General features: G+C 36.6%; 1 protein-coding gene across 1 annotated transcript in view; it reads right to left on the reverse strand.

Annotated features, from left to right (window-relative positions):
• The window catches only part of Taf4b (TATA-box binding protein associated factor 4b), a 130278-nt gene that overhangs the window by 84802 nt on the left and 18845 nt on the right, over window positions 1-26631 (reverse strand). Inside the window, exons 2-7 of the mRNA XM_063231824.1 lie at window positions 15609-15754; window positions 14470-14577; window positions 9611-9772; window positions 9387-9509; window positions 6071-6160; window positions 2587-3204 (exon numbers count right to left, since the gene is read on the reverse strand). Of these exons, the coding sequence (XP_063087894.1) occupies window positions 2587-3204; window positions 6071-6160; window positions 9387-9509; window positions 9611-9772; window positions 14470-14577; window positions 15609-15754 (1247 nt within the window). The remainder of the gene's footprint in view (window positions 1-2586; window positions 3205-6070; window positions 6161-9386; window positions 9510-9610; window positions 9773-14469; window positions 14578-15608; window positions 15755-26631) is intronic.

Genomic DNA, 26631 nt, shown 5'->3' on the forward strand with positions numbered 1-26631 from the left:
GCACTGCGCTATGCAGTACAATCAGCAAAAATTACAGTACTGTATAAACAAAGTGTACTATACAAAAAAAGAAATGGAAGCTCTATAAACAAGATGTACAGAACTGTGCAAAAAAAAAAAAAATTCTAAATTTGAGTAGGAAGTCCTAAGTCTGAATAGTTGATAAGCAGGTTGGTCATTAAACAAGGAATCTTTGTATCTGCTGACTGCTACAGGATGAGTTACTCAGAATTTCTGGGTTCTTAGCTTTTTCCCCTGCCTTTTCCTCACCATAAAATTATTTAAAAATCTACAGCATATATATAGAGGACAGTTTTCGAACTCAAGGTAGCCAGCTAAATATAAATGCATCTGAGGGACCTACATACTAGAGCTGGGCAATAAGGATTAACACTGACTCAAGAATCAGCTATGACCCGGAAAGAGAATTTAAAGTCTTCAGTTCTACAAAACAGTGGCCTCTCTTTGGGGCAAATCATTTGTTTCAGTGGCTCCCAAACCTGGCTGTCTGGAACACTGTTTAAGAAGGACTGCTTCTCAAAATGTTTCATAGCTAAGGTTAATTTCAGCCACCCTAAAAATCTAACACAGCAGGCACATATTTCTCCATTTGAAAATCAGACCCAGGCAAGGAATAGATAAGAAAAGCTGTAACAGTCATCTTTTGGAAAATGATTGTTACTTCCCAGCTGCCTAAGACTTAGAATCCCTCCAAATCTGACCAACTGATCTTATGTGTTAGTCTCTATTTCTGATCACACAAACAAGGATGGGAAATACATAGAAGGGGCAGAATAAACTAAATTTGATTTGAGGCCAGGTGTAGTGTTGAACACCTGTAATCCCAGTTCTTGAGAAGGTGAGGCAGGAGGACTGCCACAAGTTCATGGCCAGCCTGGGCTACACAGTGAGTTCAAGATCAGCCTCAACTACACACCAAGACCCTCTCTTAAAAGACAAAACAAAACAAACAAACAGAAAGATTCAAAATACAGTCTTTAACATAAATGTTTATAAAAGAAAACAGAGCAATAGCCAAATATCAAAAGAAATCAGCCAGCGCTGATATAGTATAAAGGGAAGGACTTTACAAAGAAACATTGCTATTTCTAATGAGTTCACTATGTACTGTATAGCTCCCATGGGTTAACAATGCTTTTGTAGTCTTCTGATTAAAACTTGTCTTACCCGAATAAAGAACATTCTAAACATCAAATAATCAATAAACAGCTAAAACTTGCTTCTTTCATTCAAGAGCCTCCCACCCTACCAAAGTTTAGGAAAAACATACAACTTTTTATTTTATACCCCCTTCCTGTTTCCTTCTCCTCTCAGCACTTTTTTGTTATCGCAGCACAAAACTGTTATCATGATATCACCTATTTAATAACCCTCCTCAAAATATTTAAAACTGAATCTAATCTTGCAGAAAAAATCAGCCAAAATAAAATAAAATAAAGGAACATTCTACAGAATTACTAGGCTGCGCTTTTAAAACACTGCCATATAATGAGGAACTACAAGAAGCTGCAGAACTGTTTTAAATTGGAGACCCAAAGAGGAAAATAACTAAATGTATGTAAGAAGCAATTCTTCATTTGAAACAAGATCACAAAAATATAATGTCAAAAGAACATTATTATTTTTTTAAAAAGAACATTATTGGGACAATTGGGAAATAGTGTACCAATATTAATGTCTGATATTAGACTATATGTTCCTGTGATGTAAAAGATAAATTCATTCTTTTGTGTTTTGAGGATGTAGCTCCATGGTAGAGTGCTTACCAAGGCCACAAAAAAGAAAAATTCTTCTCTTTAAGAATTTAAAGGATGTACTGCCTTAAATTCTGCAACAACAATTCAATAAAAAATTTTAGTGATGCATGCTTATAATCCCAGCACTCTGAGAGGCTCAGGCAGGAAAACTGGAAGTTTGGGCCCAGTTTAGGCAATTTAATGAGACCACTAAAAGCAGAGGCTATAGCTTAGCACAAAGGCCCTAGGTTTAATTCCCAATGCAAAGGGAAAAAAAGGTGCGCACATCTGTGTATATGACTACAACACAGGAAACAATGCACATGAGATAAAAATTAACAACTGGTCATATTTGATAAAGTGTATGCAGTCTTTTACTAGTCTTAGCAGTTTTCTGAGTGCTTGAATATTTCCAATAAGGCCAGGCGTGGTGGCTCATACCTGTAATCCCAGCACTCAGGAAGCCGAGGCAGGAGAGTTGTTGCGAGTTGGAGACCAGCCTGGGCTACAAAGTGAGCTCAGGGCCAGCCCAAACTATATAGTGAGACCCTGTCTCAAAAAGACAAAAAAAAAAAGAAGAAGAAGAGAAGGAGGAGGAGGAGGAAGGAAAAGTGGAGGAGGAGGGGGAGGGGGGCAGAAGAAGAGGAGGAGAAAGAGGAAGAGGAAGAAGAAGAAAAGGAGGAGGAGGAGGAGGAGGAAGAGGAGGAGGAGGAGGAGGAAGAAGAAGAAGAAGAAGAAGAAGAAGAAGAAGAAGAAGAAGAAGAAGAAGAAGAAGAAGAAGAAGAAGAAAATTTCTAATAAGTAACTGAAGAAGTAAAATGTTACTCACTAGTTGCTTGACTTTGACGGTTGGTGGCATCCCAGCTGGCTGTGCGAGGAGGGTGCCCGGCTGGGTGAGTTTGATTTGGAGGGGCGTGCCAATCACAGGCTTGTCCAGCTTGGTCCCGGCAGAAGCAGCAATGGGCTTCACAGGTGGAAGACAAAGAGCTGCAGCTGACTTGTCTCCAAAAGTTACTGATGGAAGAGCCAGTGTAACTGCTGCTCCAGAGACGACTGGCTTCTCAGGCTGCAGAGAAACTGTTGTCACTGCATTTGGTACTGATGTCACCAGTGGTTTTGAGGTCTGGAGCAAAACAGTTCCAGCTGTTGTTCCACCTGCCACAGTAGCTGGGCCCACAGAATGTAGGGTCACAATGCCAGTTTTTGCTCCAACTGGACCACTGAGTGGGTTCAGAGCTTGCACAGACACGGGTGCGGGCACTGCTGCAGTGGGAGCGATGGTGGGCTTTTCAGTCTGGGCTGAGGACACAGAAGTCGTCACCGCAGGAGAAGTTGTGACTGTTGTGGTACAGGTGGAAAGGATGACGTTGCTGGAAGTTTCCTGAACACACTGCTGAATGAAGCTCTGGGCGTTAGGCAGAAGTTGTCGTAAGGCAATCACACTTTTCTAGAAACAGAGAGAGGAGAAGGAAACATTTGATAAATTACTAGTAGCACAAAATTTTGTACAGGGATTGAAATATACACCGGGGTCTACCAATGAGCTACATCCCCAGCATAAACCTTTGTATTTCTTGTTTTTACAACATAAAGCAAATTCAAAGTGTATCAGGTATTTCAGTGGAGAAAACTTGTACCCTTTATTTTATCCTATCTGTATCCAAGCTACGTTCAACTTAAAGCCAAAAAGTATTTTTCAATATAAAGTTAATCATGACTCAATATCAAACTTATTTTGGATACCTCAATTATCAGTATGGAAAGTAAAACACTATGTTATACTTCTCTGTACACATCTACAGCCTATAAAAGATTAGTAACCTTGGTATCTGTAAGCTTATTTACAACACATCCTTTGTTAAGTAACTTTCCAACTTTCAACAAAAATAGTCTTTACATCAAAATAAAACTAATACAAAGTAAATTTCAAGATCCACAACCATTTCCATAACTGAGGTCATATGTTCTCTGACCAAATTTTAAGTCACTGTCCGTCTTTCCAGTCTTCTGAAAAAGCAAAGAGTTCAAAATAAAACCATGCTTTTGAGGCGGGAGTTGTCATGTGTTAGGGAAAATATCCAAAACTAGATAGGTGGTAAAGATTATCTTCACTGACTGTGAAGATTTCCTTGTTGTAACACCTAGATTCATCTGGACCATCTACTAAAAGCTGGAAACAAAGTACTTAAGAGACAAAAAAATTTCAGGAACAAAAATAAAACCATCATCCTATCTTACATAAAGAACTACTGTTCCCTTTAACTTCTGGGAAAAAAAAAGAGATAGATTCAGGATATCCCTAGTTGGGGAGGTTTTCAAAATTTACACATGTAAAATCCCTCATAATCTTTTCCTAAATTCAAAAATGGCAGAAAATAAACCGCTTTTGAAATATATTCGGAAAATGACTTAAGTTTAAATTGGAAATTTAAGAGGGATTATCAGGAAAACATAACTGGAAAGACATTTTAAGTATCTCAAAGTATCTCTTAAAGAGATGTGTTTTGAATTATCTTGATTGCTTGGCCAGAGTTGAGTTAAAATGCTGAATCGCTAATCTCTATGCAACATCCACTCCCTCTAAAACTCTCAAAGATGAAAGAAAAAAAATACAGGTAAAACTGTTAAGAATTTTTTTAGAAAACAGACACAAAGCGCAAATCCTCAATAGTATATAATTTTAAGTAGAGTCAGATAAATTCTAGACCTGTGAGTTTTATCTAAAGTTAGCTGATCTAAATGGTTTTGCCCTCTCTAAAATGACAACTTGGGGCTGGGGATTTAGCTCAGCAGCATAAGCGCCTGCCTTGCAAGCAGGCAGTCGTGAGTTCGATCCCTGGTACCGATAAAAACAAAAAAGACAAAAATAAATAAATAAATAAAATGAAAACTACTCCCTAGCACATATTCTCCGAGTAAAACAATTGAACACACGCAGTGCAAATCATGTGACAGTACCCACGGGGTCATCTGCTGTGGCCTGGCTCTTGGTATCCCTCAAACGCCCGTTTGTCAGAGGCCTGGTCGACAGTGGTGCTACCAGGAAGCAACAGGAACTTTAAAAGGCAGGGCCTAGAGTTCAGCCTCATCTGTGGGAACTGGGAGCCCACCTCAAGGGGAGCTGTGGGACCCTGGTGTCTTCCTTTCTCTGTTTCTCTTCCTGGCCATGAGGCGAAAGGCTTTACTTTCCCAAACACTTCCACCACAATGTGCTACCTTGCCACAAGACCAATGGGCCAACGGGTCACAGACAGGAGTTCTACACCTGGGAGCCAAATAAACTTTTCTCCTTAAAAGCTTATTTTCACGGGTATTTGTTATAGTAATGAAAAGCTAATACAGTGCTATCACACTGTAGAAAGTCACTCATTTTCTTCCTTCTCCCTCTGTGTGTACCAAATCAATACAAACTCCAAAGTAGAAAGAGCTGTCATTTTTATATCTAGAGCTCAAGAACCTTTGCAATGAAAGCAACCTGGGAAGAAGGCCTCTAACTTCTCCGTCAAGGGAGTCAACCAGGAAGAGCACAGGCAATCACAAATAACCCACCTCTGGCTGGTACATTCTCAGTTTTACTCAGCCTTTACATCACATATTTGTACTCTCCTAGTCAACTTGGTCACCACTTAGAAACAGTTTTTGCTGTTTGAAAATCCTTATGAAAATGGAGTGCTCCATCCTCCTTGCCGTTCTTCTATAGTGAGACAACAAAAGGAGTCTGAAGTATGAGGCCCTTTCATCTTGCCTACACAATTATTCCAAAATTATTCACAAGGCAACTCTTGATGATATTATGTCCAAATTTATGGTGATGAGTGTTGGTCCATAATAGCTCTGAGTGCTTTACTGACTTTATAAATTTCACTTTAATTCCTTTGTAACTTCCAGGAATCTAAATGGATTTTTTAGGCTGCTAAAACAAGCTCTTGTTATATAAATTAATTCTTAAAAATTATACCCTTCCAGGAAATGTGACTGTGTGATTTATAATTCTACAATAACATGAGTTGTTAAAACAGAAGACCCTATTTTCACACACATATATCAAAAATTTCTTGAATATATTCCTGTTCAAGTATTGAACAATACCATCAAGTAACTTCACAAGCAAATGTTATTCCTGCTTTTCAAAAGTGTTCAAATGAAAACAATACTATGAATATGCTTGCGTTATAGTTTACTGAGGTAGTAAGGGTTGTCCCACACTGTGAGCACCTTCACACTGAACTACTACCATACCGAAATATCCCAGTTTAAAATTGTTTTATGAAATCAGACATAAAAACTGCCTTCAAAGAAAGACACAACACTACCTTGAGGAAAGGAACTAGGTGAGGCTGAGGTGACGACTTAAGTTCAACATACAGTTTCTTAGTAAATTCTTCCGCTTCAATTTTTGCATCCTAAGAAATTGGAGGAAAAAATATTTTTAGACATACATTTTAAAAGACACAAACTCAGGCATGGTACCACATGCTAGTCCCAGCCCCTCAAAAAGGGAGAACCAGGAAGTTCACTGGAGCCAGAGCCATGTCTTAGGCTGCCTGGACAGCACAGCCAGCTCGCCAGACTCTGTCTCTTTAAACAATAATCAAATTAAAAACTAAAAGAGGCAAAGAACGCAACTCATGATTGCAGGCAAGCTTTTCAGAAGCTGCGAAGTCCTTCATTAGATGGAGGAATTTTTTTTCCTGCCACTGAAGATGTGAGAGAGACAGCATAAATAATGCGGTGCTTATTCACAGACATCACAATGAAGAGCTGACTGGCTGAAGACTGCTCCATTATTACGACAGCTAAGAACAATAAAGAAGGGAAAACATGGAATCCTAAACTTAACTGCAGGAAATAGGAAGCTAGTTGTTTTGGAGCCTTTGAGGTGTTTTTTTGTTTGTTTGTTTTTTTAATTTTGGTTCATCAATGTTTAAATTATCTTAATCAAGGTAAGATGGTTTTAGAAAACTGCTGCAAGACCAGAACGGCAGTTGCAAACACTGGGGACTCCTTATTGATCATTTTACACTCCTAAGCATTCCAAGGGACTCTGAGATCTAAAATTATTTTCACTGTAATAGAAAGGGTGTGTGTGTGTGTGTGTGTGTGTGTGTGTGTGTGTGACAGATGCAGCGGCACACGCCTGCGATGTCTGCTACACCAGAGGCTGACCGAGGAGGGTGGCAAATTCAAGGGCAATCTGGGCGATACAGGCAGACCCTGTCTGAAGATAAAATTTTAAGAAACTACAATAGGGTGTTTATCTAGCATGTGCGACTGGGTGGGTTCAATCCCTAGTACATGGGGAACAAAAAGGAGGCAACAGCAAGAGCTGTAGGCACCAGTAGTTTTAAAAAGAGTCAGTTACTCTTTTAAACATCCAGGATGAAACAGTAAAACTTAATGTTACTACATCTCAACTCCACTACACATGTTCTTTAGTCCTGAACATAAAGAAGAATCACATGAAAAACATTTCTGCTGCAAACAAAGTAGAAATATGCTCAAGGAAAAGCATTCTGCCACTGAGTCACCAGCTGAGCCCCTGCTAGCTTTCATTTTTACTGGAAAGAATGACAAGGCAACTGAGACAAATGACCAAATACTTGAATATTTGGTAGGCATTTTCTAAAAACTAAATGAAGTCTGTTGTCATGAGCAAAAATAACTGATAGCAAAATGATAAAATTAAACTCTCAAGCCAAAATAACAATTTTGGAAAATTTATAATCACTACTATGGACTTGATAGTTTCCTACGAGTTAAAAGAATTCTCTTTTTTTTTAAGAGTGAGAAGTTCATTGGGGAAAAGGAATAAGGAATGGGAATAGCTCCCAGAGACAGGAAGGGTTCAGAAAAGGTTGCTCTAAAAGAATTTTCTCATAAGACTGTCCTGTTTGGCAAACTCGAGGTCGTGAGTTCAATCCCCAGCACACACACAAAAAAAGACCGTCAGTGAAATTAAGGACCAAGTTATTTTGTCATGTTAAATAAAGTATCTGAAAAAATGTGGAAATTTGTATAACTCGTAAACTAATATTTTCCAAGGGACCAACACAAGCTATGGTAGCAATTGTACATGGATAAAAACTCCATTCACTGTGTGAAGTAAGTCAGTACACTCTAAAGAACACCCACACTGTACTGGAGGAAGTTACTCCAATGCTCCTTATTCCAACCACCTCGTCACATGAGACCAGGTATTTCTCAAATACTCTATGAAAAAAACAGCACAAAATAGATTAAATGCCAAAGCAGGAAGGAGAATGTAGCTGTCATCTGTTAAACTAGACATTAAAGAGATTTACAAAATGCAAAGCTGTTTTCATCACTCAGTTTTACTGTTTTGGATACTACACTTTCATTCAAATGTTATTTATGTTAATAACAGGTTTATTATTACTTTCAAAGATAAAATTCTTTAAATTTCACAGCCAGAATTCCAGGTCCCCAGAAAAATAAAAATGCCTGAAGGAAGCCTTGATTTTAGGAATATAAAAGTATCCCAAGAACAAAATATTTGAGTGTTACTGTTTGCTGTTCTAAGACAAACAGTTCTTAAGCTAGAAAGGACATTTGATTAATTCTAACTATTGCTGTCTCTCTGCAAAATTCACACATATCTTTCTGGCTTAAAAACTTTAAAATCTTTTATAGACTATATATGGTCTCTCAAGTATTTTATTTAGAGAATCAAGTCACTATATACTTTTTCAAAACTAGTGTACTTCAGGGAAAGGTAAGAACAAAAGTTCAGTGTTTACTTTTAAAAAGACTCTCAAATTTTAAATTAAATCTGTATATAAGACATATAATTTTAAATACCTTAAAAACATTTTCCCAAATGGGAAACTAGCCATTTCAAATATCCTATTTCTATTATCTGTAAGAACATTTTTAAAAGACAAAGAATGTATGACATATTTGAAATACACATGGGTTCTACTTGGAGAAGGTGCCAATTTTACAATTTTTAAAATACATTAAAATGTTAGTTATATGACAAGATAAATCTATGGATTATAGTAGTTCAAAAAGTTCAAAACTGGCCAGGCATGGTGGATCACACTTGTAAATCCCAACACTCAGAGGCTGCAGCAGGAGGAGTACTGCAAGTTGGAGGCAGCCTGGGCTTCACAGTGAATCCCGGCCAGCCTGAACTACATAGCAAGATCCTGTCTAAAAAGAAAAGTTCAAAATTGGGGTGGGGTGTGGCTCAGGGCTCCTACCATGTGTTAGGCCTTGAGTTCCATCCCCAGTACCCATCCCCCCCAACATACACAGCTCAAAATTATCTTTGTTAGATGGATGTGATGGTACACTCCTATAATCCCAGCACTTGGGAGGCTGAGGCAGGAGAATCATTTGCAAATTCGAGACCAGCCTAGGCTACAAAGTGAGCCCAAGGCCATCCTAAACTGCATAGCAAGACCCTGTTTCAAAATGATAAAAGAAACAAACAAATAAACAAAAACCTCAAAATTATCTTTGTTATATTCTCAGTTCATGTCTTAAATACATGTACTTTTACCAAGAAGCACATTTAAAATAAACCTCATCAAAAATACATAGATATTCCCATTCAAAACATGTTCTATGAATTCCTATAAAACTTAATAACATTTACTAACTTACCAAAAGTTGTTCCACCAGCTTCTTCACATTCTGCCCCATCTCTGGAGACTGTGACCCACTGCATGCTAGTTTTATTAACATGGCAAGGAAATTTTTACATTTCTTCACATTTTCTAGCATTGCCTAAATATCAAGAAATATAAAATCACAAGCATGAGTCAGCATTAGCCAAGATTCAAGACCACTAGTAAGAAATTATTGGTGTACAGCCAGTAAGAGCTTACCGGAGAAAGATTAACCTGAGCAGCTGCTGAGCGCTCTGCTTTGGAACCAGGCTCATTTGAGGGTACAGATGATGCTCCCAAATCTGAAGGCTTCAGGGTAGTTACAGTATTCACCGGCTTTACAGGAGTAACTGTGACAACACTGGCTGGCACAGATATAGACTGAAATCCAATTAGTACATACTGAGATAAGTATTGCTGGGTACTTCACTTCACACTTACCAAACTACAAATGAAGCTCGACATCTTTGCTTTGATGGGATGCGCTAAGAGTCTACAAAAATGTAACCCAGAACCCTGGACTCTAGCATATCTGTGTTTGATTCTACTTTTTATTGCCACTTACTACAATATTAAGTACAGACAAGTTACTATTCCCACTAATCCTCAGATTCCTGCACACGAACAAGGATAGCAACAGTGCCTGAACCCTAGGATTGTCTATGAAAGAGAGTACCACACAGATGAGTACTCAAAAAATATTGTTCACACTTTTCTGCAAGTATTTTAAATAGCAGGTCTTTATAAGAAAACAAAGAATTATCTGTCTGGTAATTTTCTGCTTCTTCTTACATATTAAGCAAAGTGATCTATTGATTATCTTATATTCAAACAGTCTGCTTTTAAACAGACCATTAAAATAAGCATTAAGACTGTTATAAAATGTGATCTTTTCACGCTGAAAAGAATTTCTCCCACACTCTGTTGGACTGATGTATGACTCTAGCACCATCTGCAGGGCAAAAAATTTAAAGCAAGAAATCACAACAGGTAATAATTCAGAAAACCATACTGTCTCAAACATTAAAAGTTGCTGAAAAGCTTGGAGTGGGAGGCAGATAGGAAAGAATAGTATTCATAATTTACATAGAAAACCAAACATTGTACCATGATTTTAATTTACATGCTTGTGTTCTGCAAGCACACACATAGAAAGGTGCTATAATCCTCAACAAAATTTCCTTCTTCACAGTCAAAATAGGTCAGTTTCAATGCACAACAAAATTATCCATATCCACTCTAAGAAAACTGGCATATATATCAGACAAAGCTTTGAGGCAAGAGAGAAGGAAATTTAAAATATTGATAGGGACTAGAACTAATGCTGAAATATTGAACAAAAGAGGCAAAATTAAAAACTACAAATAAAATAGTAAAATTCTATTAAGTAGAGAACACCTTAAAAGCAACAATAAAACAATGTCACCCACCTTCTGTTCACACTCTTATTCCTACTTTCCAGAGGCAACAACTGTGCAGTTTCTTCTAAAACCTTCTAGAGATTTTTAAAATTAACCTTCAGGCTTATATACTATAAATAAGACTTTTTTTCAGAGTATCTTAAAACCGGTCATGGTAATACCATATTTAAGAACACATAATCTAGAATTCTGGTTAGTAATTATGTCTTTGATAACTGGTGAGACTCCTCAGAGGAGTACTGTCCCCTTACCTTTGAAGCAAAACAAAATCCAGTGAAATGTGAACTGAGGAAAAATGTTCCAATGTTTGTGAGAAGTGTAAGTACTTACGACATTTTACTTTCTTTGTCAAAATTTTACTCTTTGTCCATACTACAGCTTGGATCATAAATGTTCCCAGAGGTCCATGCATCAAGAGCCTCGGGGCTGGGGATTTAGCTCAGCAGCATAAGCGCCTGCCTTGCAAGCAGGCAGTCGTGAGTTCGATCCCCGGTACCGGTAAAAAACAAAAAAGACAAAAAAAAAAAAAAAAAAAAAGAGCCTGGTTCACAGCCCAAGGTGCTCCTGGGAGCAGGTGAAATACTGAAAGAGGTGGAGCCTACTGGAAGGCTTCCAGTCACTTGGAGTAGATACTTGAACTAGATAACTGGGACACAGACCCCCACCCTTCCTCTTATCTCTCATGGTTTCTGATACCTGAAACCTTCAATCAACCCATCTGCCTGTCTGTCTGTCTGTCTCTCCAGAGTCTCAATATGTAGCCCAGGCTAGCCTCAACTCATGATTCCCCTGCTTCTACATCCCAAGTTCTGGAATTATGCATGTGCCACCATGCTCCAAAACCTTTCCAAATCAATCTACCTCAGATATTGCTGATACACACCAATACAAATCTGTCCTTCAAAATGCTTTCCAATAAAGCCACTACCTGTGTCACTACCTATACCTTTCACACTACTTACAACTTTTTAGGGACATGGAAAGTATATAATCCTGGCCTTCCTATTCTAGTGTTGGATGAATGCTCATATTTAATCATAACTTAAAACTTAGTTTTCTAGCATAGCCAATGGTAGATTGTGTTACAATGATTAGGCATGTTTTGGTGACAGAAGTCAAAGGCTTTGGAGTATTTATGAAATAAATCCATGTGAAAATCAGTTACATATACAGCACAAAAATAAACTACATGCAAATTTAGCAGACCAAATCTCATTTCAAGAAGGTGATTTCTGTCTGAAAGAGTAACCCTTTTAGGATTGTTCATATTTGATCAAAAATGCTAATTCTAAAAGAGAAATCATTATCACAGTTACATTCTAATCAAATAGGCAAAACTGTATCTTCCCCATTAATACAATCTAAGACTGAACATAAAAGTTTTTAATTAGTTTTCTTGTTATAATTATTAGCATAGGCCATATAGCAAGCCATTTTAAACAAATATTGATACCTATTAATAGGAAAATACGTATTTTCAAAATTTCTTAACACACAAATTTGCCTTTCCAATCAAATAATCAAGTATGAGGAGTCCTGTGTTGTCTCATTTCCAAGTTCTTCCTTATTTTTAAAAAGTATCCCCCAAAACTAAAAAGTTTTGTCTCTCAAAGTGGATACAGAACCTTTAACTGCAGTCTTTGAAAATTTCTACTGCCCCAGACAATCGATGAGGAATAACCTAACTTAAAATATGCATCAATGTAAATTAGGAAAATCAATCCACACATAAAATGCTAATAATCAATGAGAGGCATAAATTAGTATATGGAAAAATAATCTAAGAACAATACATAGTAAGTAGCTCAGGTATACCATTTTATTAACACTATGTACAAATTAAAAAAATAAAATAAAATAAACCAATCTGTACTAAATCTTTCTTTGATATGTAGCTTCTCTATGAGTATACTAAGTAACAGAGGCTGGAGGCTGGGTAGTGGCACCTATCCGTAATCACTGGGAAGGTGAAGGCAGGAAAACAGCAAGCTTGCGGCCAGCCTGCGCATCTTAGCAAAACAGGTCTCAAAATTTAAAAATCTTAAAAATAGCTGGGGACATAGTTTAACATTCCCCAGGTACAATCCCCATTACCACAAAAAGCAAAACAAATATTGACATGGAGTTAATAACTACATATAATGCTAATTAGTATGACTTTTACGATAATTGTAACATTTGAGAAAATTTTTAAAAATCTATTGTGAAAGTCTTGGGTATACACTAACACAGCACAGCATGCCATACTTTCAGTTTGAAGCCTACATTCACAATTGAAAGAAATTCTTAGTTTTGATTTGACCTTTATACTTTCCTACCTATATGAATTCAGGTCCCTAGATGTCCTTTTTTTTATAAAAATTATGAATGTAATTAGTGTCCACCAATTGTGATTAGTAATTAAATGAATACAAACTTCACTTTTGAGAATTATTAAAACTTCATTAAACATTCAGAGAGCACAGACATGAACCACAGCTTCAGTCAGCAAAGAGGAAATCAAGGTCTATGAATGTGGAGAATCTCTTAACACAGTGTAAGAACTAACTTCCAAGAAATTTCCTTTGTCCTTGAAGGTGAGTACAGTGGATTCCTCCAGTTACCGAGCTCAATCTGTTCTTCATGTCATGACATCCCCTGATGTACAAATAGTAACCTTAAGTTTCTAAGGTCATGTTGCTAAGTATGCTTTCTCTCTACACTATCTGTCTTTAATCAATATTATAAATGCACTTAATGTCTAAGAAATACACCCACTGAAAAAAATACTAAGGTACTGCTAGTCTAAATACTTAATAAGATAATTGGCACAATAATCTTACTAAAACCAACACAGTTGGTAGTTTAGGATCAGGGAATATGAACAGAGTAGGGAGAGGATTAGTGTCAACTACAGCCCAACATCAACTGCAGCAGTGGATTTGCCATCCAACCTATTAATCTCTTCTCTGTTTCCCCCAAGGAAGAAATTAATCAGAACAGAGAACAGCCAGTTCCAACAAATATGACATAGTAGATCCAAGTGAGGTAGACTATGAGCAGACTGTGTGTGATGAACAATCACAAAGGAAAGATCTATGTGGCCCTTCCCACTGGGAATGCTCATGGACAGCTTCCAGCTTCCAGCTCCATCAGGTGCAGATACTCACCCTGCTCAAAAGTCGAACTTTCCCAGCACAGTTCACATCCACTGACTGATCCCAGAAGAAACCATCTGACTGTGTTGGCCCAGATGGGACACTGTTGACAAGCCATATAGCTCCAAGTTCTCCACTAGGTTGGCTGATGTTGTACTGGGTCTACATATAGTTTAAATTCTCACTCTCCTCCCTTTCTACAGGTAATGATCCCTAGTAAACATCTGAGACACCAAATTTTATCTCATTACCTACTTCAAGGGAGTGTGACACATGGCTATTAGATGTATTTGCATTGCCTTAACACACTTCAGTAAAATATATCCAAGAATATACACCATATTTTCTTGTTTCCCATATCTCCAGCATTTCCCATTTTAATTTTTCCCATTATCAGTGAACTGCTCTCTTCAATGTCACATATTCAGCGACTTATACATTTGGCAGGAAACAACTAAATAATAAAGAAAGAAGCAAAAATAACCAGCATGCACATAGCCACAATTAAATCACAACTCACTTGAACTGAGGAAGGGTTTGGAACAGTGGATGCCATACTAGTTCCTATTTGTGCCAATGTTTTACCTGGTGCCACTGCTACTTTCTTGATTAACTGTGAGCTAGAATTCTGAAAGGAAAGAGACAAGATAATAAAGTCATCAGTATTAGTCATTTACAATTAACCAGTACTATGGAGAATAGAAGAACAATTTCCCATAGGAAATTACTTGCTGTAACTGGCTTTGTAATGGTAAAGTTTTATGCACATTCCATACTATCAACCTAAATGGTCATCTCGCCATTGACATTCATTTCATATTTCCAAGGAGGCAATGATTCAGTAAATATCCCTTTTATCTGAAGTCTCACACTAAGTAATATAGCTTCTTGTATTAAAATCTGAAACTTGACTCTGACTATACCGAAACCATATAAATTCTTGTATTTAATATTTAAATAAACAAAAATGTGCTACTTTATATTCTTAACCTATTAGAAAAAGCAAATTAGAAAGGGAAATCACCAAGCATTATTGACAAATGAAATAACTAATTAAGCACTTACAAGCAAATTAGGAAAACATAAAAACAAACAAAATGGGCAAAGAATAATACTTGCACAACAAATGGAATTTTTAATTCAAAATGCCTTTGAGTCATTAAAAAATGTTAAGACTATATTCAACATTTTGTGTTTAAATAAAAATATTCACAGAAATATTTTTAAAATTTTATCACATAAGCTCAGTTATCTAGAAAGATCACCAGGTATATAAAAAAATTCTAACAATGTAAAGCTAATGAAACATTATAGCATTTTTCTATATTTCTTACTTTCTAAAAATGAATACTATACATAGAGTCTTATTATTTTACCACAAATTAAACTGAATCAGAATATTTTCTTTCAAGATGCAAGCTACCCTTTCGAACATGTCTTCAGAGAACTATAAAATCTTTGAGTATAAAGACTGAATTTTCATTTCTTTGGCAATTATTGAATGATAAACCAAAAATCTTGATTAAACTAGTATATTTAAAGAAAGTCACTTAATTTTAAAAGCTGAGTCAAACCATCTCAAATTATTCTTACTAAAAATATGTACATCTTCATAGTAAGAGATTAGCTGAGAAACTAAGGAAAACTAAGGTACATTACCGTCATCGTACAGATTTTGACAGTTTGGGCGTTGACTGGTACTGCTGGCCTGGAAGATACGGTACTCGCAGTCTCTGCTCTTGTCACCCCTTGCTGAGGAGATACCAACATCAACTGACCGCTGTTACTTTTGATCAAAACTGTTCCTAGAGTTAAAAGGAAAAATGTGACTTCTAAGGCTAATAAATATAAGCAGCATCATGGACAGTACTTTCTTCCCCAATTTCAACACTGTAAATGAATGCCTAATTCACAATGAAATCCCTGCCTGCTAATTACCATACAAGAGGGTGGTAAAATGTTCACTGAAAGGTATTTAACATATTAAAAATCCAATAGGCATATGGCAAAATAAATGAACACGCAAAATATTTTTTCTTCATGATATCAAAACTATAAAGCTCTATTATTAAGTTTACATGGTAACAGCCTAAAATTAAACAGGCTGGCCAAAAGTATAGAACAAAGAACCTCAAGATAGACTCAATTAAGTATGACTTATGCAAAAATGCTTGGTGTTTCAGATTTTGGAATTTTTTGGATTTTTAAATACTTGAATATACTTCAAAAATCGAGCATATCTAACCTGAAAACCCAAAATTCAATATGCCTAACACCCCAAAATTTCAGATTTTGAGCCAGTTATAATGGCACATGACTTTTAGGGTTATGGAAACCCAATACAGGAGGGTCAAAAGTTTGACCCCACCCTCAGCAACTTGCTGACTTGGAAAGAACCTGTCTCAAATTTTTTTAAAATAGAGAACCTGGGGAAATATCTCAGTAAGAAAGTCCTGGGTTCAATCTCTAGTACTATACACACACAAAAATAGTTTTAGATTTTGGATTACAGATTCTCAACCCATTTTAATTTTTTATAAGCGGCTCTACAGACTTGCAAGGAAAAATCTGACTACAAAATAAATAGGGTTGGGGCAATTAGTTGTCTATATGTTAAAAATGAAATTAGATGCCTGTTTCTCACACATTCACTAGGACCCAGACAACATTAATGATACATAGGTTTAAAAAAAATCCTAAATTTAACTTAGTGTAGAAAATTATCTTTTGAACTTGAGCTAGGGAAAGACTTCTTAAAAATAAGTAAAATCTGATACATTCAATTACATTAAAAGAACTTTTGATCAGTAAAGGATATCATTAGGTAAAAGATAAGGCACAAAATGGAATAAATTTTAGTGCACATATATTTAAAGGACTAGTATCCAAGAATGCATTCAAAAATCCATTTATACAACTAAGCCAAACTGATAGCCATTTGCATACCCTGCAACCCAGTACTGCTAAAAAACATCAGAATTAAACCACACCACACCAGCCATGGTAGTGCACACCTGTAATCTCAGCACTCAGAAGTCTGAGTCTGAGGAATCAGAGCAAGTCCAAGGCCAGCGTAAGTTCAATGCCAGCCTAAACTGTATAGTGAAACCCTGCCTCAGAAAGATAAAAAACAAAACAAACCTACACACACACACACACACACACACACACACACACACACACACACAAAACCACTGAGAGTTTTTGGAAGTTTGTCTAAAGGATACAGAAAAGAAATATGTAACTACCAATGAAGATCTACTGAAAATCATGAAGAACAGTAAGAATTAGTGGCAAGTGAACTACAACCCTTCCTTTCTCCTTTCTCAGCTTAGCATGACAGAAGCTGCACTCCTGATAATGTGGCCAAGAATACAAGCTCTCTGAAGCTTCCAGCAAAGGCTACGGCATGTTCCTGGAAGAAGCAAGTCCCAGCATTTCTCCCCTAGAATCCCCCACCCCACTACATAGCAAAGAAGACAGATTTATGACATATACATCCAAGAGGTTCCAGGCTCCTTTCTTTCACCCATCCCTACTCAGAAAAAAGAAGGTTCTACTTCAGAGATGTACACTGAGAATGTTCGACTCCAATGGCCCTAACCCCAGCTCTTTCAAAGGATCAAGGCTTTATGTGGAGTCAAACAGGAAGTAGCACCCAGCCGGCCCAGTAGCCTGTTCCTAAAGCAAAGGTGTCACTCAGAGAGAAGCATGCTATAGTCCTGACGCCTGCTCCAAATTTCTGCCCAAAGGAACAGAATTGTTTCAAATACAATGTGAAGAAGACCAAGGGTATTCTCAAATACAGCAGAGTTATTATAAGAAAACTGATCTTTTCATGAGAAGCTGAAGCTAAACCACAGGTACATACCAGACAGAATCAAGCAAGAGACAACTAAGAAGGGTCTTTCCCAAATTTGATGGAAAACAATCTAAACAGCTCAATAAAACTTCAACCAGGATAAATACAAAGAGCCATGTCAAAACATTTCATAGTAAACTGTTTAAGGAATAATGAAAAAATGCACATTACAAGATAAACCAAAACTGAGAGTTTTTAAGGTTAGTAGATTTATCATCAGGGTATATCATACTACCTGAAGTTCAAGCTAAAAACAATTGCCCTCAGACAGTAACACAATTTCACAAGTAAGAAAGAAGAGTACCAGTAAAGGTAATTATCTGTATAATTTGACAGTGTAAAATGCACATTATTTGTCTTCATTTAACTGGTTTTTAAAAATCATCTGTATACAACTTATATAAAATTTCATTTTTGGAACTACAGTATACATAAATATAACATTTTGCAAATATTAATGCTCAGGAGGTAATGGAAAAACTGTATTGCACTAATGAACTGACTTAACATGGTAGCTCACTTTCACAGGGAGCAAATAAAAACTAGAAATGTCATATGAGAGGTAATATAAATGCTAAATTATATCCTTATTCTCTCACAGCTTCTTTTAAAAACATGTTATATAACATAACATTATTTAATAGTATCAATTATATAGCATTACATAACAATTATAACAAGATAGTGCTGAGTTTGTACATATCTAGATGCAATAAATATAGCAAAAATGTATGTATACACACACAAAGAGTTAAGGACTTTTAAACTGTATACAAGAAAGGCTTACCTATCTCACCTTAATAAGTTAATATAAATGTAAACTAGGCTTCAGATTTATACCATAAGCGCTATAAGCAACCACTATAAAAAAAATTCAAATAAATATGTCGCAAAAATCACAAAGAAATAGTTACACTATAACAGTATTGCTAAGCCTATGATATCAGTTCCAGAGGGATGTCTGTACTGTTAAAAGCTCTAAAAGACTTGCCGCCAATGCACTAGACAATATCCATTTTAAAGAGAAAGAAGGACTGGAGAAACGAAAAAAGCAAAGAAACACAGAAAACAAAAGTAAATGGTGGACCTTAATCCAACCACATAAAACATTAAATGTAAATGGATTAAATATTCCAAGTAAAAGCAGAAAAAATACAGCTGGATTTTTTTTTTTTTTTTTTTTTTTTTTTTTAGGGATTGAACTCAGGATCTTGTATCTGCAAGCAGGTGCTTATGCTGCTGAGTTAAACCCCCAGCCCATGCAGCTGGACTTTAAAAACCCCAAATCCATCTATATGTTACCTACAAGAGACATATATTAGATTGAAAGATTTAAAAACATTCAAGTATCCAGGCATGGCAGTACACACCTGTAATCCGCGCATTCTGGAAGGTTGAGGTGGAACAACTGGAAATTCAAGCCCAGCCTAGACAATTTAGAAAGACCCAGTCTCAAAATGAAATGAAAAGAAAAAAAGTAAAGGGCTGAGGATGTACCTCAGTAAGAAGGCTCTGGTTTCAACCTCTAATATTATTAACCCTTTAAAAAAAAAAAAAAACATGATCAGAGTGGTCACACTAGTATCAAAGTAGTTTATGCAAGAAAAAGTTATTAAAAATTTATGTAAAAAGAGGTGTTCTATAATGATAAAGGGTCAAATCAGAAAGCTATTACAGCCAGAAGTTATGGCACATGCCTATAATTCCAGTACTCAGAAGGTTGAGCAAGGAGGATCACTGTGAGTTTGAGGCCAGCTTGGGCTACATAGCAAATTGAAGGACAGCCTGAATTGTAGAAAAAGACCCTGTCTCAAAAAAAAAAAAAAAAAAAGCTATAACATTTTTTAAAGAAAAGCTTTAATACCCATAGACTTCAACACTTCACTTTCAACAAAGATTAGGGATGTGGATATAGCTCAGTAGTACAGTGCTTGCCTCGCACATTTGAGGCATTTAATTAGATCCCCAGCACCACACATGCACAACAAACACATGTATGACACAACTAGACAGATCAATGATATGGTTTACATGTCCTCCCAAAGCCTCATGCACTCATAGGTAGGACTTTTGGGAGGTGACTGGATCAGGCAGTATAACTAGCTGATAGTTCATAGTTAAATGTGATGGGAAGAGGCAGAAGCGTATTCACAGGAGACAGGTCAAAAAGGGTATACATTTCCTTTACAGCTGCATTGATTGAATATTCTCAAGTTCCTGCCATGCCATGCCATATGCTGATTCTTCTCTACCATTCCCCTCAAACTCTTTCCAAAAAAACCACAAGAAGGAAATATGTCTCAATCCATTCTGTAAGATCAAGTATCATCAAGAACAAAACAGACTTCAAATGTAAGGTCATATTACCTGACACAACACTTCATCTATAAGCTCAGTATTACCAATGCCAAAAGCAGACAAGGACATCACAAGAAAACTGCAGACCATTACCTCTTATGAACACAGTTGCAAAAATTCTCAATCCAGTACGAGCAAACTAAATTCATTAACATATCAAAAGGACCACAGAACATTTTTTTCATGCAAGGTTGGTTTAATACATGGAACACTGAGAAAAACATCACATTAGATCTAGCATGGCTGATCAAGGGAGGAGTGACATCTGAGAAACTCAAAACAGCAACCAAAAGTAATTAGAAGAAAAGTGAGACATATGCCTTTATACAAAAAAATTGATTTGAAAGAAGAGACGTATAGATTAAACAAAACATATACGCAGGAGTTAAAAAGAGGAGAAGTAGCCAGGCAAGGCTGGCCTGCAGGGCCCCATGAGAACAGCCATTTTGAGAACTTCCCAAATAGTTGGCAGGACCCAAGGAGTGAGGCAGAGATTAGCCCAACAGGACACATTTGGGGATATATGTGCCCCTTCACCCTATCATCTGCTCTCCAAACACGGAGACGGATATAGCCAAACATTTTTGCCAGCACACATTAGGGGTCAGGCAGGATCAGTGGCTTAAGAGGCTCCCTCTCTACCTATCTGAACGCCGAACGGATAAACAAGTAATCTCTGCTTGTGTCAGGAGTCTTCAATAAGGGACCCTGGACATGCTGGAGTCACTGTCAAGAGCCTGAAATTTATCCCGTAACAGCTGAGACATTCATCCAGCACACAGAGCTAATACTGGTCCAATTGAGTCGTAGCTGGCCCCTTGGGCTTGCTTCAGTCTATACCCAGTTCTGGCAGCCTTCCTCAATCCTAGACTAGCTAGCGACTCTGACACTAAACAGCACTGCTGGGTACCTGGGTCTCCCTAGGGAGCTTCAATCACGTGCAAGTTCCACCATGTACAACTGGACAACAGTACCTGTTTAGCACCAGGCACACTGCTTCCTCTCTGGGCGCAATCGAGTCTCCGCCTGCATTTTACCAGAGTCCTGGGCATATCCCTGCCTCGCACAGTAAGCCAGTCCTTTACCTGGTTAGCAACAAGGGTTAAGAGTCTGCCAGTTTTGCCCAGTGCTCCAGATACCCATGAGATACCACCAACTGCCCTGCACCCTCAATGGGCCCGCTAGAATCTTCCCGTATCGGTCCTGGGAGCACCTGAATCTCTTCTGGGTGTCCAGTGAGACATAAACCCCCACTTGGTGTCTAGAGCTACTCCCAGGAACACCAGAATACACATCAGGTACCCAGCATTAGCTCCCAACCAGCAAGAATCCACACCAAGAGCCAATGCTCCACATCAGTCAGACAGTGTGAGAGCTTGACCAGTTGCCACAAACAATGGTTTACAAATAGGGAGGGACCCCACTGAGCTGAGAAATCTCCACACAAACCTACAGACTACAAGGAAGGGCAAAGGGGAATGTGATGTTTAAAACTAAAGTCTGCAGGCTTGGAAGAAAACACTCTTCTAAAAATACATAGGAGTTTTTTTTTTTTTTTTTTTTTCTTTTCCTTTTCTTTTCGCTTTAACCCAAAGTTTCTTTTCTTCTCTACTGGTATTTATTATAATTATTATAATTTTTTAAATTTTATTTAAAAGGAAAAAGAGAAAAAGCAAAACGAAACAAAGCGGTGTATGGGTACAAGTAATATAGAAATACAAAAAAAAAAAAAAAACAGTAAGAAATCGCCAGTTAATAGATTATACATTATCATCTTAGAGACAGTTGCTCAAGTCACAGTATCAAAGCATACAAAGTGGACATTCAAACAGTGAAACTGCAAATAGTTATGTTCAATGATCCAACCAAAAACATTAATATGGTCAGCTATTTAACACCCATAAACACACTTGCAGTTGTATCCTATAGAGTACTTTTTTTTCCAAATTTTACACATTTTGGGTTTTATTACTCCTTAGTTCTTAATACATTTTTTTGGAAGAAATTAAAGATAAATATTGCAAAACAAAGCTGTCAGTCAAAAACAAGGATAGACATAGCACATGATGTAAAAACAGAGTACAAGGTTATCAATAATGGTTACCCTAATGCCTCTTGCTTCCTTAAATAGAATTGTCTATCTCATTAGGTATTATAAAGTTGAACAAAACAGTAGAGAACAAGACCAATAAAACCTAAATCTTGTAAACATTGCAGGACTTTCAAAGAAAATAATAGTCAAACTAGATCGGGCATTATAGTGAATCTTATTGCCTTCAAAGTAGTTGCCTATACCTTCAAAATTGATACTATCATACAGAATAGAACAGAGTCTAATCAGTCAAAACAAGATAGTGGGAGTATTACAGGACTTCAAATCAAGTTAATAGGAAATCAAAAATGTTACTATAATATATCCTGCTAATTCTTTTGATTTTTCCCCTTAATTAAAAAAATTGTAAAAAATAACTGATTTTTTTAATGAATAAGGGAAGGATTGAGATAAAAGAGAACATAACAACATAACAATGCAGGTCAAAGCATGACAGTTTCAGCAACCTAGTGCTTCACCACCAAATAACTCGATTTAATAGTAGTTACCATACTGTCTTTTTCCTTGAAATATTTGAATATAACTTCATATACTGTAGCTTCAAACATATCAAGTCAGTGTAAAACCATTCAAGCGGATGAAAGCATTGTAGGATATTTAGAACCAGCTAACAGAAAACGAACAATGGTTTCTATATTATCTCTTTGCCTATAACAATTTTTGTTTATACTATCACATATAATAAAATCCAGCAAGATACACCATGATAAAACCAATGGAGACAGAAGAGCCATAGTTTGGTGAGGCTTCAAAACAAGATGATAGTAAATCAGCACTAGCTATTATGATGACTTATTTTCCTCAAAATAGCTGTTCATTTCATCACAGCCAATAATATCAAGCAGCCCAGAATAAAGTTATTCCAATTAATAAATGAAAACTTTATAAGGCTTCAAGGTCACATAATCGGGAATCATGATTACCACATACTTTTATATATTTGAATCATTACTTACATTAGGGAAACTATTTGGTATTCACACATGCGAGATTGATTTATTTCACTTATGAGTATGGTCTCAAGCTGCGCCCATTTATTGATAAATATCTCAATGTGATCTTTCTTTGTAGCTGAGTAATACTCCATTGTATAGAAATACCACAACTTTTTTATCCATTCCTCAGTTGATGGACACTTGGGTTGTTTCCAAGATTGGGCGATTACAAATTGTGCTGCTATAAACATAGATGCACATGTATCACCGTAGTATGATGCTTTCAGTTCTTCTGGGAATATGCCTAGAAGTGGAATAGCTGGAAAAAATGGGACTTCCAATCCCAGCTTTTTGAGAAATCTCCAGACTGACTTCCACAAAGGTTGTACCAGTCTACACTCCCACCAACAGTGCAGGAGAGTTCCCTTTTCCCCACAGCCTCTCCAGCATTAGTTGTTGTTGGTTTTCTTGATCCTGGCCATTCTTTCAGGAGTGAGATGGTATCTCAGTGTGGTTTTAATTTGCATTTCTCGAATGAGTAATGATGATGAACATTTTTCATGTATTTGCCATTTGTATTTCTTCATCTGAGAATTGTGTGTTTTTCTCAGATGCCCATTTTTGGATTGGATCTTGGAATTTTGGGGGTCTGATTTTTTTTTAATACTTTGTATGTTTTAGACAGAAGTCCTTTGTCTGAGGGACAGTTCACTAAGATTTTTTCCCAGTTTGTGGGTTTTCTTTTCATTATGCTGGAGATTTCTCTTGACATGCAGAAACTTTTTAATAAGAAGTGATCCCAGTTATTGATTCTGGGAAGTATTTCCCGTGCCGTTTGATTCCTGTTTATGAATTCTCTACCTACCCCTATGTCTTCAAGGGTTTTACCCAATTTGTCTTCCAATAGATTTAGTGTTTCTGTTTTAATATTCAGAACTTTGATCCATTTAGATTTTAATTTAGTATATGGCAATAGGCATGGGTCTACTTTAGTTTTTGGCAGGTAGAGAGCTAGTTTTTCCAACACCATTTATTAAAGAGGCTGTCGTTCTTCCAGTGAACCTGCTTGGCTCCTTTATCAAAGATAAGGTGCTTGAGTGTGTTTGTACTTGTGGTTGTATCTTCTAATCTATTCCATTGATCTTCGGCTCTGTTTTGATCCCAGTACCATGTTGATTTTACTACTGTTGCTTTGTAGTATAACTTCAAGTCAGGGATTGTGATGCCTCCTGCTTTGTCTTTGCTGCTTAGAATTGTCTTTGCTATTCTAGATCTCTTCTGGTTCCAGATTAATTTTAGGAGTGATTTCTCTAGATTTATAAGGTATGTTGATGGTATTTTTATTGGGATTGTACTCAATCTGTCTAAGAGTTTTGGGAGAATAGCCATTTTCACAATGTTTGTTCTTCCTATCCATGAGCAAGGGATGTCTTTCCATTTTCTGAGATCATCTTCAATTTCTTTTTTCATTGCATTATAATTTTCCCTGTATGGGTCTTTCACTTATTTCATAAGCGTAATTCCTAAATATTTCATTTTATTGCTTGCTAGTGTCGAAGAGTATGGTTTCTCTTATTTTCCTCTCTGTGATTTTGTTGTTAGTGTATAGGAATGCTATTGATTTCTGAGTATTGATTTTCTATCCAGCTACATTACTGAATTTATTTATTATATCTAAGAGTCTTTCAATGGAGTTTAGGGGGTCTTCTATGTAGAGTATCATGTCATCTGCAAACAATGATAATTTAACTTCTTCTTTTCCTATCTTTACCCCTTTTATTTCTCTCTCTTGTCTAACTGCTCTGGCTAGTACTTCCAGTACTATATTAAATAAGTGTGGTAATAAAGAACATCCTTGTCTTGTGCCTGATTTTAAAGTAAAGGATTTCAATTTTTGGCCATTTAGTATGATGCTGGCTGTTGGATTCTAATAAATGGCCTTTATATAGTGAGGTAAAGACCATCTATTCCAAATTTCTGTAAAGTCCTTATCATGAATGAATGTTGGACCTTATCGAAGGCTTTTTCTGCATCTATAGAAATGATCATGTGATTCTTACTTTTGGTTTTATTGATATGGTGGATTACATTTATTGATTTATGTATGTTGAATCATCCCTGCATTCCTGGAATGAATCCCACTTGGTCATGGTGTATAATCTTCTTGATGATTTGGCTGCATCCTATTTGCCAATATTTTATTGAGGATTTTTGCATCTGTCTTCATTAGGGAGAGTGGTCTATAGTTCTCTTTTTTAGTTGGGTCTTTCTCAGGTTTTGGTACTAGAGTAATATTTGCTTCCAGGAATGACTTAGGAAGGATTGCTTCCCTTTCAATTTCATTGAATAGTTAGAGGAGTGTCGGCATTAGGTCTTCTTTGTATTTCTTGTAGAATTCTGCAGTGAATCCATCTGGGTCTGGGCTCTTCTTTGTAGGTAAGGACTTAATTACATTTTCAATTTCATTAATAGAGATTGGGTTATTCAGCAGTTTTACATCCTCTTGATCTAGCTTTGGTACTTCATATGTTTCTACGAAGCTGTCTATTTCTTCTGTGTTATCAAATCTTTGAGAGTAGAGGTTTTCGAAATAGATGTTGATGATGTTCTGTATTTCTGTAGAGTCTGTAGTTATTTCACCTTTTTCATTTCTTACTGCATGGATTTGAGCTTTTTCTTCCCTTTTTAAAATAAGGTTGGCTAGGGGCTTATCAATTTTATTTATTCTTTCAAAGAACCAACTCTTTGATTCACTGATTCTTTGGATTGTGTTCTTAGTCTCTATTGTGTTGATTTCTGCTCTGATTTTTGTAATTTCCTCCCTTCTTTTGGCTTTGGGCTTGACTTGCTCTTCTTTTTCTAGCTGTTTGAGGTGTAGCATCAGGTTATTTATTTGTATTCATTCTGTTTTCCTGATGTGGAAACTCAGTGCAATAAATTTTCCTCTGAGGACGGCTTTCATTGTATACCACAGATTCTGGTAAGTTGTATCTGTATTTTCATTTTCTTGTAGGTATTGTTTAATTTCTTCTTTAATTTCTTCTGTGACCCACTGATTACTCAATAGTGTGTTATTCAGTTTCCATGTGTTTGTGGGATTTTGCCGTATCTTTTATCATTAATTTCTAATTTCAAAGTGCTATGATCTGATAACATGCAAGGGATGATTTCAACTCTTTTGCATTTGTTTAAATATGTTCTGTGAGCTAATATATGATCTATTTTAGAGAATGACCCATGTACTGCTGAGAAGAATGTGTATTCTGATGTTGTTGGGTGGAACATTCTGTATACGTCTATCAAGTCTATTTGTTTACAGGTGTGATTCAGTTCTGTTATTTCTTTGCTCATTTTGTCTGGTTGATCTGTCCCTTGGTGTCAATGGCATATTAAGGTCTCCTGTTACAAATGTGT

Source organism: Cavia porcellus, unplaced genomic scaffold (genome assembly GCF_034190915.1).
Source record: "Cavia porcellus strain 051 isolate PalLab524CR breed Dunkin Hartley unplaced genomic scaffold, mCavPor4.1 scaffold_20, whole genome shotgun sequence".
NCBI lineage: Eukaryota > Metazoa > Chordata > Mammalia > Rodentia > Caviidae > Cavia > Cavia porcellus.